Raw genomic sequence first — 12055 nt, 5'->3', positions numbered from 1 at the left:
TAGAGGGCAGTAGCCATTAAGGCAATAATACCCAGGTTCAGTCAGATCCAGAATTACTCGGTTGACAGGAGAGGAAGAAGAAAAGCATGTAGAATGTGTGTGTGTGTATGTTTGTATGTGTATTTGTGTGTGTTTATTTGCATGTATGTGTGTTTGCCTGTATGTATTTGTGTTTATGTGTTTATATGTTTGTGTATGTTTGTATGTATGTGTTTGTGTGTATATTTATAGGTGTTTGTATGTGTATTGTGTATGTTTGCATGTGTATGTTTGTAATGTGTTTGTGTATATGTTTGTAATGTGTCTGTGTGCATGTTTGCATGTGTTTGTATGTTTGTTTGCCTGTATGTATTATGTGTTTATAAGTGTTGTTTGTGTGTTTGTGTGTATGTGTGTTTGTGTGAGTGTGTTTATGTGTTTGTGTGTTATATGTGTATTTGTGTGTGTCTCTGTGTGTCTTTGTGTGTGTGCAGGGCAAATAATGACAATAACAGAAACAAAACAAACAAACAAAACCCAGCCCTCAAACCCTGTTTTTCTTTCTCTTGTGAGACAAAAGGGTGGATAAATAGTGAGAATAGATCTAGGAGCTTTCATACCACAACACTTGCTAACTTGAGTTTTTATATAGACTACTTTTTATAAAGAGCGGACACGGTTCAAGGCCTGTGTGTCTAGGTACCCCGAGGCGATGCCGAGGGCTGCCACCAACGACTCCATCCTTGCAGATGCACTTATAAAATAACTTTATTGGTTAGGTTGGCCACCATTCATGCTTGCTTCATGCTGAGGGCTCTTCAGAGGCAGGATGGTGACGCATGCAGGTGCTTCCCAAGAGCCCTGGGCAGGGCAGCCTTGCTCCTCAGATGGCACTCCCTGGTTGAAACAAGCTGGTTTGGCTTTTGTGGATTTCAGTTCTGGAACCCATAGCACAGTCTAAGCATCCCGCCCCACCCTGTCCTTTCCAGAGAAGCTCGATCCTAAGAGCACACAGAGTCAGGGGTCTAAGGCAGGGACCCACCTCAGGCTAGCATCTCACAATTGCTTCTTGCTACTCGCTACCCCGGTGGCTCTGTCCCAGTGGGATAGACCCTGTTGGTTGTACCTAGGCAATACCACCTTTAAAAAGGAGAAGATGAGGTTGTTCTTAGACAAACTACAAATCACAGGCACCACTGGACATAAGGTGGGCTGCATAGTGTGAATGCAGAGGAAGCCAGGTCTAGTGTCGGCAGGACTTGGGCCTGGCCAGGGCTTCTTGCACCCCAGTGAGCATCTCCACAGGGCTGGTTCCTAAGGCTCTAGCATTATGGACAAACGAGCTATTGAGATCACCCCCTGGTCTGGGTTAGTGGCAGGTCCTCCGCGGGTGGAGTCTGCCTCTGCCATTTGTGTAACAATCCTTCATCCTTGGATCAAAGGATGAGCAGAGGCTCTTTCTCATGTTTTGAAAACCACACTTGCCCCTTCGATACTAAAAGCCCAAGAAGGGGTGATGGGTCAGATGAAACTGGAAAGGGGGCTGCCCCTTCAGTTCTGCTATACTGAGGTGTGACTCTTCCCCATCTTACTATGGATACTGATAATGACCACTGGACCCTTCCCTCCTCTGATAGATCCTCCATTATAGAGCCGGTTATCCCCTCTGCTAACAGCTCATCATTATGGTGTTCAATATGGTGACTTTAAACAGGTGGGGGGGGGGGAGTGTGTGATGATTTTAGCCATCTGTTTAGCCTCAGATAAGAGTGTGCCCTTAGGGTGTGGGTGTCTCCTGACTGCCTAAGACATTAGAAGAGGCCCCAGTGAAAGAGGGCAGAGTGGGTGACCCTGGGCTGGGAGGAGGTGACTGGGCAAGAGGTGTGTTGTGATGTTTTGAGGAGCAAAGAGCAGGAGCCCAGAGCAACCGCAGAAGCAGCTGGCCATGCTGTTGAGCACAGCTCAAAAAGGTCAGATTGGAACTGGTTGTATGCTACTGTCCAAGCAAGAAGATTTTGGGGCTAGACTCTATAGCTATTTCTTTTACCACCAAATTCATTCCCCTGCAGAAACTGGCCTGGCCCCTGATCCCACCTAACTCTGCCTGTTGGAAGGAGATTGAATAAGATCCTGTGGACTTCTGTCACATGCGTGTCCCAGACCATCCAGCAAAAGCCAAATATGCAGCGGGGTGGCAGGGCATGTACCCCGAGCCCGGTGCACGGTACCCGGAGCCCGGAGCCCGGAGCCAGGAGCCCAAGGCGAGGCCCCTCAGATCTCGATGAGGCTGGCGAGGCGCAGGCAGAGTGGGGCATCCACCGGCATGGCGCTACGCTTGATCTCGTTCCCATCCAGGCGTAGCACCTGCAGCTTGGAGAAGTTCATGACGTCCACCACCGTGCAGAAGCTGCTGATGGAGAACTCTGGCGGGACAAAAAGGGTGGGCGGGTGGGAGAAGCTCAGCTTAGGAAACAGATACAAAATGGGCACAGAGGGCCCCTTTGAATCAGCTGAAATAAAGAATAAAGACTGGGGTGGGGGTGGAGTGGAAGAGTTGAGCCGGGGGTGCTAAAGTATTGGAGTCAGATGGATTGGTACCGTTGGGAACCATGCTAGGAACAGAGCACGCTGGGGAGGTGTGAGCCTCCCCAGCTCAACCTCTTACTCCCCTACCCACCCCCCTGCTTTGCTCCCCAAATGTCCCGGATGTCCTTCCCACCGGGCCTTGTTTTTTCCCCCTGCGGGCAGCAGGGGGAAGCAGAGGGTAGGTGGAGCTCACAGCGTCTCTAAAGGCTTGGCTGCTCCTGGGAGGACCGCTTTGCTGATGGCGGCGCACTGCAAGAAGGCCACTCCAGGAATGGGGTACACTCCAGGAATGGGGTACACTCCAGGAATGGGGTACACTGTTTTTGAATATTTCCTGTCATTTTGCAGGTAGGGAAAGTAGTAGGACATGAAAGAGAGAAATCCTGGCCTTAGAGCCGAGTGTCTGGGTGCCAGAGCCTTCAGGGGACTGGAAGGGGAGAGCAGGCTAGAAATGCCAAAGTCAAATAAATAGCCAGGCATGCTGGCAGAAACCCTTTAGCCTCACTTGGCAGTCAGAGGCAAGCAGATCTCTGTGAGTTCGAGGGCAATCTGAACTACACAGTGAGTTCCAGGACAGCCAGGGTTACCCAGAGAGACCCTATCTAAAAAAAAAACAAACCCTAAACCAAACCAAATCAAATAATCCCCCTGCCTCCTTGTACGATTACATAGGTCTTTTTCACTTTGGGAGACAGGGTCTCATATAGTCCAGACTGCCCTCAAACTTACTATGTAGCTAAGTACAGCCTTAGACTCCAGATTCTCCTGTGTGACCTCCTGAGTGTGGGCTATCACAGCCAGCATGTACCACCAGACCTTGTAGTCTGCCTCTTTTATTTAGTTTTTTTTCCCCTTTTCATGTGTGTGTGGTGCGCACATGTATATAGCATGTTTGTATGTCCTGCAACACCTGTGTATGTGTGCATGTTTGCATGTGAGGCCTAAGGCTTACGTCAGGGTTCCTCATCAATGCTTTCCCTCACTGAGCTAAGGTCATTCAGTCAAACCCGGAGCTTGCTGGGATCTCTACTCATCTCTACTCTCGGTAAGTAGCTATCTTGCCTTAGGGATCATCTGTCTTCTGAGGTTAGAATTACAGGCAAGCTGTCACCACCACCAGGGGAATGTTCCAGCTTCTGCAGCCTGTCCCCTAACTCCCCACTTCCACGGGCCCTTCAAGCGCCCTGAGTGCTCTTGGGTATCCTTCCCACAAGACCCTGTAGGTTTAAACTTGGGGGTGGGGTGGAGACAGGGACAGAGCCATCCCCCTAGGCTGTGGTCTCATTTTTACTCTCAGAAGTCTCTGGGGACTCTTTTGTAGAGGAGTTCCCCTAAGCCATGAAACAAATGTTCTAGTTTTGGGTCATCTCAACACAAGGCTTCCCACAGCTGTCTCTGTTGTCCTCTCAGATGACACCACCGTCTACCGTCAGTAACTTGAAAGGAAAGGAAGACATTCAAAATCCCAGTTCAAACTCCAAAAGCGACAACAGAAGTTGTTCACACTGGAAGCCATAAAGTCCGTCAGGGCTGCCCTCCTTCTACTTGGCTCCCTAGAAGGCCACTCTTGTTGTCATTTTCTGTGAACTGGTTTAGATAAGCTGGCAGGAGGGGGTGGGGTCTGGCGTGACCATCATTCACAGATACCCATGTTGGCAGCCTCGAGCCAAGTGTAGAACAGGGCTGACTTTGTCCCGTCAGAGACTTCCCTCATCCTGCAGAGGTGCCTGGAACTATAATCAGAATTGATCTGTAGGAGCTAACCCAATTTTTAAAGACAATAGGGTTTCCTCCCGGGGGAAGGAGGGAGTGTGAAAATGAAGGTTTCCAAGAAAGACGGCACAGAAGGCTGAGGCTGTGGAGGAATGTGGTTTTGAATTAACACCATAAGTTGCTTTTAGTCTCCATTAAGAACTGCCCGAGATGGGTTGGTGTGCTGTAGCAAACCATGTTGCACTGCCCTCAAACACAGAATTCAGGCCTGGAGAAGAATTAGGTCCCGGGAGAGTGGGGCTGTGAAATATACTTTGAGGAGGAGCAGAAGATCTGAGACGCTTTTTGCTGTTTCCCTTCTGGTCCTTGGGAGTAGATTTAGTGGGTATAGTGCAGGTGGGGCTTGGGTCTATTACCTGTTCACGGGGCCAGGGGGCACACGATGTGGCTGAACGTCACTTGCCACTTTCAGTCCTATTTGGGACTGAGCCAGAGGTCTGGACATGGAGCCTGCAGACTGTGCTAACATCCAAGCTCCCATACCTGTGAGCCACTAGACACAGCATCTAGATCAGCTATTCATGGGGGCTCTAAGAGCACCCCTCCACACATCTTCCTCAAGCCCACAGTAGGTCAGGGTTTCTGTCAGGAGGCCCCGGCAGACATTTTTCCAGGCCAGATTAAATACTGACATGAGTCTTTCCAAATTCCAGTCCCGCCCCACGCCATTGGATCCCACAGCTTCCGACTAACATTCCATGGCTCTGTCTGCTCTACCATTCCTCTTCTGCCAGGTTGGAAAAACTGAGGGAGGCATTGGAGGGAGAGGTGTGTGTGTGTGTGTGTGTGTGTGTGTGTGTGTGTGTGTGTGTGTTGTCTAGTTTCCTGAAGGCCTGGAGCTCCTGTTCTATTGGGTCCCCCTTACCACACCTTCACCCCAACATGGTCACTGACTGCCAGTACAGGAATTCCTCCTTCCTGGTTACCCAGAGTGTGTGGCAGGCAAGCTAAGAAGCCATTTCCTGCATCAGAGCCGGGTTGTCCCTGTTCTCCATCAGAGATGTCTGGCTTTAGGTCCTTTACAAAAGGCAGGAGTTAGGGGTTTCGGCCTTCCTTAGGCTGGGTGACCTGGAACATGGCTTTTCTTTTACTGTCCCCATGGTGACAGTTCAGAAAACAAGTGCCCAGACTATGCCTGTTGACTCTCCAAAAGGCAACAAGAAGGTGACTGACACTGTGTTACCAGGGGTTGACTGTGACACTGTGCACCAGGTCCTCTGGATTGTGTGGTCCTCATACCACTTACTGATTCGAGAATGACAAGGCATGGGGGTTCCTTTGCTTGTTACAGAGAAGCCGGGAGAGAGATTTACTGATAACCAGGAGGGAAAGAATTAGGTCTAAATCTGGCTCATAGGGATTTGGGGCAGATGCTGACATTTCCCAGGGGTTTGAACAGAGAGCTTTTTTGCAGTGCCCCAGGACAACTCATTAAGTAATTTACTTTCCGATCAGCTTTTGGGAGAGGGCTTCCCTTGTATGTCCCTGGATATTTCTGCATAAAGACATAAGGGTGACGAGACGCTGTGACAAGTCTATCCTTGCCACTTCTCTCTGACTTGAGAGTTAGGTGTTGGCTCTCACGCTCCTTCCCAGAGTGCCTGTCTGCCACGCGTTCAGAGTTACCCTTGGACAGCATCTGGTGTGACATTTCTCATGGTGTGACGTTTCTCATAGCTCTTCTGGATTCAGAGTGGTGGCAGATGACTGTAGAGTGGGACATAGAGCTGTGAGAAAAACGCCAAACTCTGGGTATGTGTGACATCTTTAAGGTAGAGTAAATGACTCCCATTGTCATCTTGGGACTAACAGGACTCCTCCCCCAAAAGAGAGACTCTAAGTAAAAGCCGCTCTTACCCCTGTAACAGTGCCTTGCCGTTCAAATGAAAGGACCAGACAGATCGCTTTTGACTTCAGAGGCCCATTGCAACCTCCCTATTCCCCCTGAGGTAGGCTGTCTGGCTGTTAACATCTTGTTAAAGGACTGATCTGTCCCCTGAGAAGAGAGAGGAAGCGGGAGAGAGGACAGGACAGGGTCTCCCTGTGCTTTGTCGGCTCATTCCTTCTCAGCAGGCTGCAAGAAATTCAGAGCCCACTGCCTGGCCATTCCAGGCCTCCCTTCCCCAGAGCCGAGGACTGAGCCACAGGGGGAGGGAAACTAAATGCTGGCCCTGTACTTTCCAGCTGAGAGCAAGACATCAAAAGCCACTGGGGTAATGCAAGCATGCTCTGAACATGAGATCCTAACGTGTTAGAAAGAGGCTGAAAGGCCGCTAGTCAATCAGAGATTCATTTTTTATCTCTCTGTCTCAGAGGGGTAGTCCTGCCTATGCAGGGAAGTTCTTATAAAGCACACAATCCTGTGCTCTTTCCCCAAGGCTTCTGGGTGGCCAGGCCCATGTTACCTCAGGGAGGACCTTTGCCTTGCCACCAGGGGCTCCTTGGACTCCAGGGAGAACTGGCAAGATGTCCCACATTCAGTTCTGGGAGGGCTGCCCATTTTTGTTAAGTTTGAAAAACAAACAGCAAAACAGGAGACTAGCTGTGCAGGCAGGAGTCGTGTGTGTGTGTGTGTGTGTGTGTGTGTGTGTGTGACAGAGTCTGCATCCTCTGGTGACTGTTAAGGATGCTCAGGGACCTTGGCTTCTTACCAGCCCATCAGCGCCCCAAGGCAGACCCCAGAAGAGAACGCCAGGTCTCCTTCTTGAATATCCCTCTGGAGCAGTGGCTCCCAACCTTCCTCATGCTGTGACCCTTTAACCAACCATACAATTATTCTCATTGTTACTTCGTAACTGTAATCATGCTACTGTAATGAATCATAATTAGATATGCAGGATATCTGGTATGTGACTCTTGTGAAAAGGTCATTTGCCCCCACCCCCAAGGGGTTGTGACCCACAGGTTGAGAACTGCTGCTCTAAAATTTCTTTAAACTCATTTCTCAGTGCTCCTAAACCATGCATCCCCAACTGTCTCTGACCTGTGACTTGGTAACTGGCAGGTTCTTCCCACCAGTTCCCCATGCTAACTGCCCTCATCCCTCCTTCCCTCAGCCCATGCACTCACCTTGAAAGCCTTAGACTGAATCTTGTTTCTTCTATGTAGTCTTTGGAGCCAACCAACTTTGTAGTCAGCTCTCTTACCTTGCTGGAGGACCAGTGTGCACCTGGCTGACTACAGGGCTTTGGCGGTCAGTATACTTGATCGTTTGGCTCTCTATACTTATTATTATTACTATTATTATTATTTTTTTTTATGTTCCCATTAGCATCCAAGGAGTCCCCTCCCTCCTCTGGAGCTCACCATTGATCCTGTTGCCCTGGAGGTAAAGATTCTCCAGGTTGGTGTTGACAGGAGGGATCTTCTGCAGCTGGTTGTAAGACAAGTCTAGCTCAAGGAGGCTGCTGGAGTTGAAGGTGTTGGTAGCAAGGCCGTTGTTAGTGAGACTGTTGTGAGACAGCCGGACATAGAGCAGCTTGGGTGACCCCCGGAAGTAGCTGTCAGGGACGGTGTAGACATTGTTGTGTTCTAGGTACAGCTGCTCCAGGGCTGAGGGCAGACCGTCGGGTACCCTCCGAAGGTGGTTATAACTCAGGTCTAGTAGGATCAGGGACCGGAGGCCTCTCATGGAACTCCCCACTTCCTGGATCTCATTGTGGTGGAGATATAAGGCTGTGAGGTTCTCCAGGCCCTCCAGAGCATTGTTGGGGACCCGTGAGATCTGGTTGTGGTCCAGGTGGAGCTCTCTCAGGGATCGGGGCAGCGGGCCGGGCATTCGGGTCAGGTTGTTGTGGTCCAGGTACAGCCTCTCCAAGTGCCTCAGCTTGGAGAAGACCTTCCTGCCTACCTTGTCACTGGTAATCTGGTTGCCATGTAGAGCGACCCAGAGGAGCCCAGTGGCGTTGTCAAAGACACCTTCCTGGATGGCAGAGATTTGGTTGTTCTGGAAGTAGACGTACTTCATGCGGGAGGGCACAAAAGGCAGGTACTTGAGGTTGCGGTTGTCACAGTACATGGCTGTGGGGAAGTTGGGGGGACAGTCGCATTCTTGGGGACAATCGCGGGGCTCTGGTGGAGGTGGTGCGCCATAGGCATAGGCTGGGCCTTCTTCCACTCCATAGGGGTAAGGCTCAGAGGGCTCATAGGGGTAAGGGTCGTAGGGGTCGTAGTAGGTGGACTGCTGGTTTCGGAGGTATTGGATCCACCAGTGAGAGTCTTCATCATACTGGCCCTGGGAAAGCGAGCAGAGCCCAGCCAGCAGCAGGATGGAAGCCCACTGCATTTTTGTCTCTGTAGAAAGGGAGAGAACAGAGCAAGAGGGGGCATGAGTGAAGGTGCAGGCGGGCAGTTGGGTGGCTCAGGCTGGCCACAGGCTCTGAGCTACACAGATGACGCTGTGACTACAGTCAAGCACTGGAGGGCAGAAGCTGTGCTTCCCCCTCACCTGGGTGCCTCCTCCTCCTCCTGGCTCTGCATACCTGGGGAGGTGAGGAAGGTCACCGGTTTAGCTTCTGGTCTTGCAGCCATGAAAAGAGTCTGAGATTAGAGATGAACCTGAGAGGCATGGGCTGTAGTTTGGGGAAGGGCAGGTCCTTAGCATCCTCCAGCACCCTGAGGTTCTTGAAGGTTGTTGAAGCTGAGAGCCTTGCAGTACTGTCTCTCTGTCTGTCTGTTTCCCCCTCCCCCAATTATATACCTTCCTGTATACGGTGGGATACTTTTAGGTCTGAACTCCCCTCTAGTTTGGACTTGCAGGGAATTTTTTTCTGCAAGTCCAAGGACAAGAGTCTCCTGGTTCTTCCTGTGTCCAGGAAGCCTCCAGAAAGGACTGGGACTTCCAAAGGGAATAGTTGAGCTACTTCTTGAAGATCCTTTGGGTCTCGTGGGCAGCCTGGGGATTTGTGGTCCTGAGTGTGTGGGAGGGTGTGGCTCCCCTGTGGCCACCACAAGGTCTGGGCTATTCTCCAGAGGACCATGGCCTGTGAGTCTTCTGGGCGAGAAAAACGCACTGGTTAGCAGCTTGCGGCTGAGTGTGTAGCCAGACTTCAGTCTTTCCAGACTGGAAACCCAGTATGGCTCTAATGATTGTCTTCTGGGCTGACTGTACTGTGTCTGGCCTGGTCTGCGTCTCTCTTCTGTGGTCCTGAAGACTGAAGGACTTCACCCTCCTCTCACCCACCATGGGGATGGCAGGAGCCATGTGAGAGGCAATTGAAATGAATTAGGGACACTGAGAACTGGAATAGAAATGGAAGGGATGGAGGGAATCCAGTAGGGGCATTTAGTCCTCCTTTTTGAGACAGCGTCTCCCTACATAGCTTTGGCTCTCCTGGAACTCACTAAATAGACCAGGCTGGCTTCAAACTCCCAGAGCTCCACCTGTCTTTGCCTCTTGACTGCTGGAGTTAAAGGCATGTGCCACATACGAGGTGTACCTTCCTCTCTTCTAAGCTACCTCCTTCAAGTGATGTCACTTGGCTTTCCAGGCTCAGTTAGCACCCACGCTGCTGAGGGTCTGTTGCATTAGAGCTTGCTAGCAAGACAACCAAGGCACGCTGGGGCCTCCAGGAGGGAACCTGCAGGTGTAGATAGATGGTGGGGAGCCAGGGGTGTTTGACCTGGGTACTCGACTCTACCCCAGGTTGCTATGGCCAGCACACTGCATAGTCCCCGGGAACAGGGAGACCTCCCAGGACACAACTATTAAGACAATATTTAGAACCTTTCCTGGTGCTCTCACCACCGGGCTGTGCTGGGATTGGCAGCTGTGGACAGGACAGTCCTATGAATTGATGAGAAGAGACCCAGCTATGACAGTCCAACTACTCCATTTCTGAGCAGCATCTCTGTCGTGCCCTTCTGTTCCCTGAAACAGTTCCCTTATGACTTTTCATCCCACTGCTCCCCGGATGGCTCAGGACAGGCACTCTGGCTCATCCCTGGGCAGCCACAGTCCCTGAACAAAGAGCCCCAGTGTTTCTGAGGAGCAGACTCAACTGCCCACTGCCTAAGATGCTGACTGGTTCCTGACTTGGGCCAGGAGAGAAGACGGATGGAACGGCCCATTGCCAAGAGAGCATTTTTCCATGCACAGCCCTGGGCTGCTGCAGGACTGACCAAGGTGGCTTTTTAGAGAAGACTGGCACACTAAGCCTCTGTCCATTTTGTCCCTCTTCCAGACTAGGCACGTTGGCAGAAGGGGACTACCTTCCTTTTCAAGGTTCAGCTTTCCATGGGGCTCCATGCCCAGCCACAGTGGCCTCCCTTCAGAGTATGACTGCTGGAAGGGCTTAGGAGGAGTGCAGGCCCGTCCTTTCCCCACCCGATCTAGAATGTGGCTTCAGGGTTGCACACCTTTAAACTGTTTCTTGTCATGCTAGAGACCCTCTATTCAGTGTGAGGGTTCCAGGAGTGATTCTTTCAGACTTGGGGATCCCGACTGGGGAGCTACAAATGTACCATTTTGTTTCTTCATTCTGGGGAAACTCTATCAGAGCTGAGGTCGAACTAAAAAAACATATCCTATCCACCACTCCATCCATGACTCCTTGGATCAATTCTTTATTCTCTCCTCTTAACTCCAACAACACATATGTTACATACACAAAGCTTGCCCTCTAACATTTGGGCACCATGCCCCTCTCTAAGAGATCTCTGGGACATCCAGAGACTATTCTCCAAAGTGCCCCAAGTCCTAGCATGTTGAGACTCATGGGTAGCAACCAGGAGACTGCAATTTTCTTCATGTTTTTATGTCAGTGAAAGAGAGGCCCCCGATACCCACAGGGAGCTGTAGGAGACAGGGAACATGCAGACCCTGCCGTTGCATCTCTTCAGCATCCCTGGGAGGCATGGACCAGTTGGGAGTAATAACCCATCTCTGCCCACTCTTCTCCCAGCCTTGTCCTTTCCCCCTTGTTTCTCTTTATAGAACTGCAAGGGAGCAAACCTAAAGAAATAGGGCTGTACTTACCTTGGGTTGAACTGTTCAGAGTGACCACGTCCTTCTTTCTGGTCTCCTTGGGTTGGAGAATGTGGCAGAGAGGGAAGAGAGGAGTGAGCGCCTACGGAGAGTGTGCAAGTCTGTGCCAGGCCAGGGCCCGCCCCCAAATTCCTAATCAAATATCTCGAAGAGGGGCTGAGGAGCCTAAGCTGGCTTTTTCAGTCCTGTAAAGGGCGGAGCTCACACTCAGCTCTGCAAAATTCCGTCCGACCCAGGCTGTAAAAACCACCTTCATTCCACTGGGTTATCTTCCCTGGAGCATTGGCAGCCTGAAGTCTCTTGCTGCTGAATGAGTTAGCGATGCCCCAGAAGTTATTTCTGCCGTCTCTTGTGCGGTGCCTGGGTTTCTCATTAAACCCACAAAGTAGACACAGGAGAGGGAGGGCCAAGGTTTGGAGAAAGAACCTTTTAACTCTTTCAGCAATCCTGGTCCCCTCCAGGAGTCTGCACTTATCTTTCTTGGCTCAAGCACCCCTTGTAGCCAGATGTCAGACTTAGTGCGTGGGAGAGCATGCTGGCTGCAGGAGGGCTTGCGCTGGCTCAAGTTCATGGCGACCACTGAGACCTTTCTGCCACGGGAACAAATGGAAAATCAGGGACTCTAACTATTGCTGTTATGCCTTTACGGATGTGGAATAGCTAAGCCAGGGGAAGACGAAGCTAGGGGGACTGGATGGCATTAGACAGTGAGGAGATTTAAGAGCACAGAAA

General features: G+C 50.9%; 1 protein-coding gene across 1 annotated transcript; it reads right to left on the bottom strand.

Annotated features, from left to right (window-relative positions):
- Positions 1-729: 729 nt before the first annotated feature.
- Positions 730-11578, bottom strand: Fmod (fibromodulin). Its single transcript, XM_021161581.3, has 3 exons — positions 11315-11578; positions 7645-8631; positions 730-2402 (listed from the first exon to the last, which is right to left on the bottom strand). Exons 2-3 carry the CDS (start codon positions 8621-8623, stop codon positions 2251-2253), a joined length of 1131 nt encoding a protein of 376 aa, XP_021017240.1. The 5' UTR covers positions 8624-8631; positions 11315-11578; the 3' UTR covers positions 730-2250.
- Positions 11579-12055: the final 477 nt, after the last annotated feature.

Source organism: Mus caroli, unplaced genomic scaffold, assembly GCF_978045245.1.
Source record: "Mus caroli unplaced genomic scaffold, Mus_caroli_1 scaffold_1, whole genome shotgun sequence".
Classification (NCBI taxonomy): domain Eukaryota; kingdom Metazoa; phylum Chordata; class Mammalia; order Rodentia; family Muridae; genus Mus; species Mus caroli.
The sequence above is the reverse complement of the archived record's forward strand: the minus strand, read 5'-3'. Positions and strand labels throughout refer to the sequence as shown.

What these genes read in the sequence shown, in the direction of transcription:
- Fmod (XM_021161581.3), bottom strand. Translation starts at nt 8,623, where the DNA reads ATGCAGTGGGCTTCCATCCTGCTGCTGGCTGGGCTCTGCTCGCTTTCC. An exon ending in CCAGGGCAACAGGATCAATG is followed by an intron (nt 2,403 to 7,644) that starts GTGAGCTCCAGA and finishes TTGTCCCGCCAG; the next exon opens with AGTTCTCCATCAGCAGCTTC.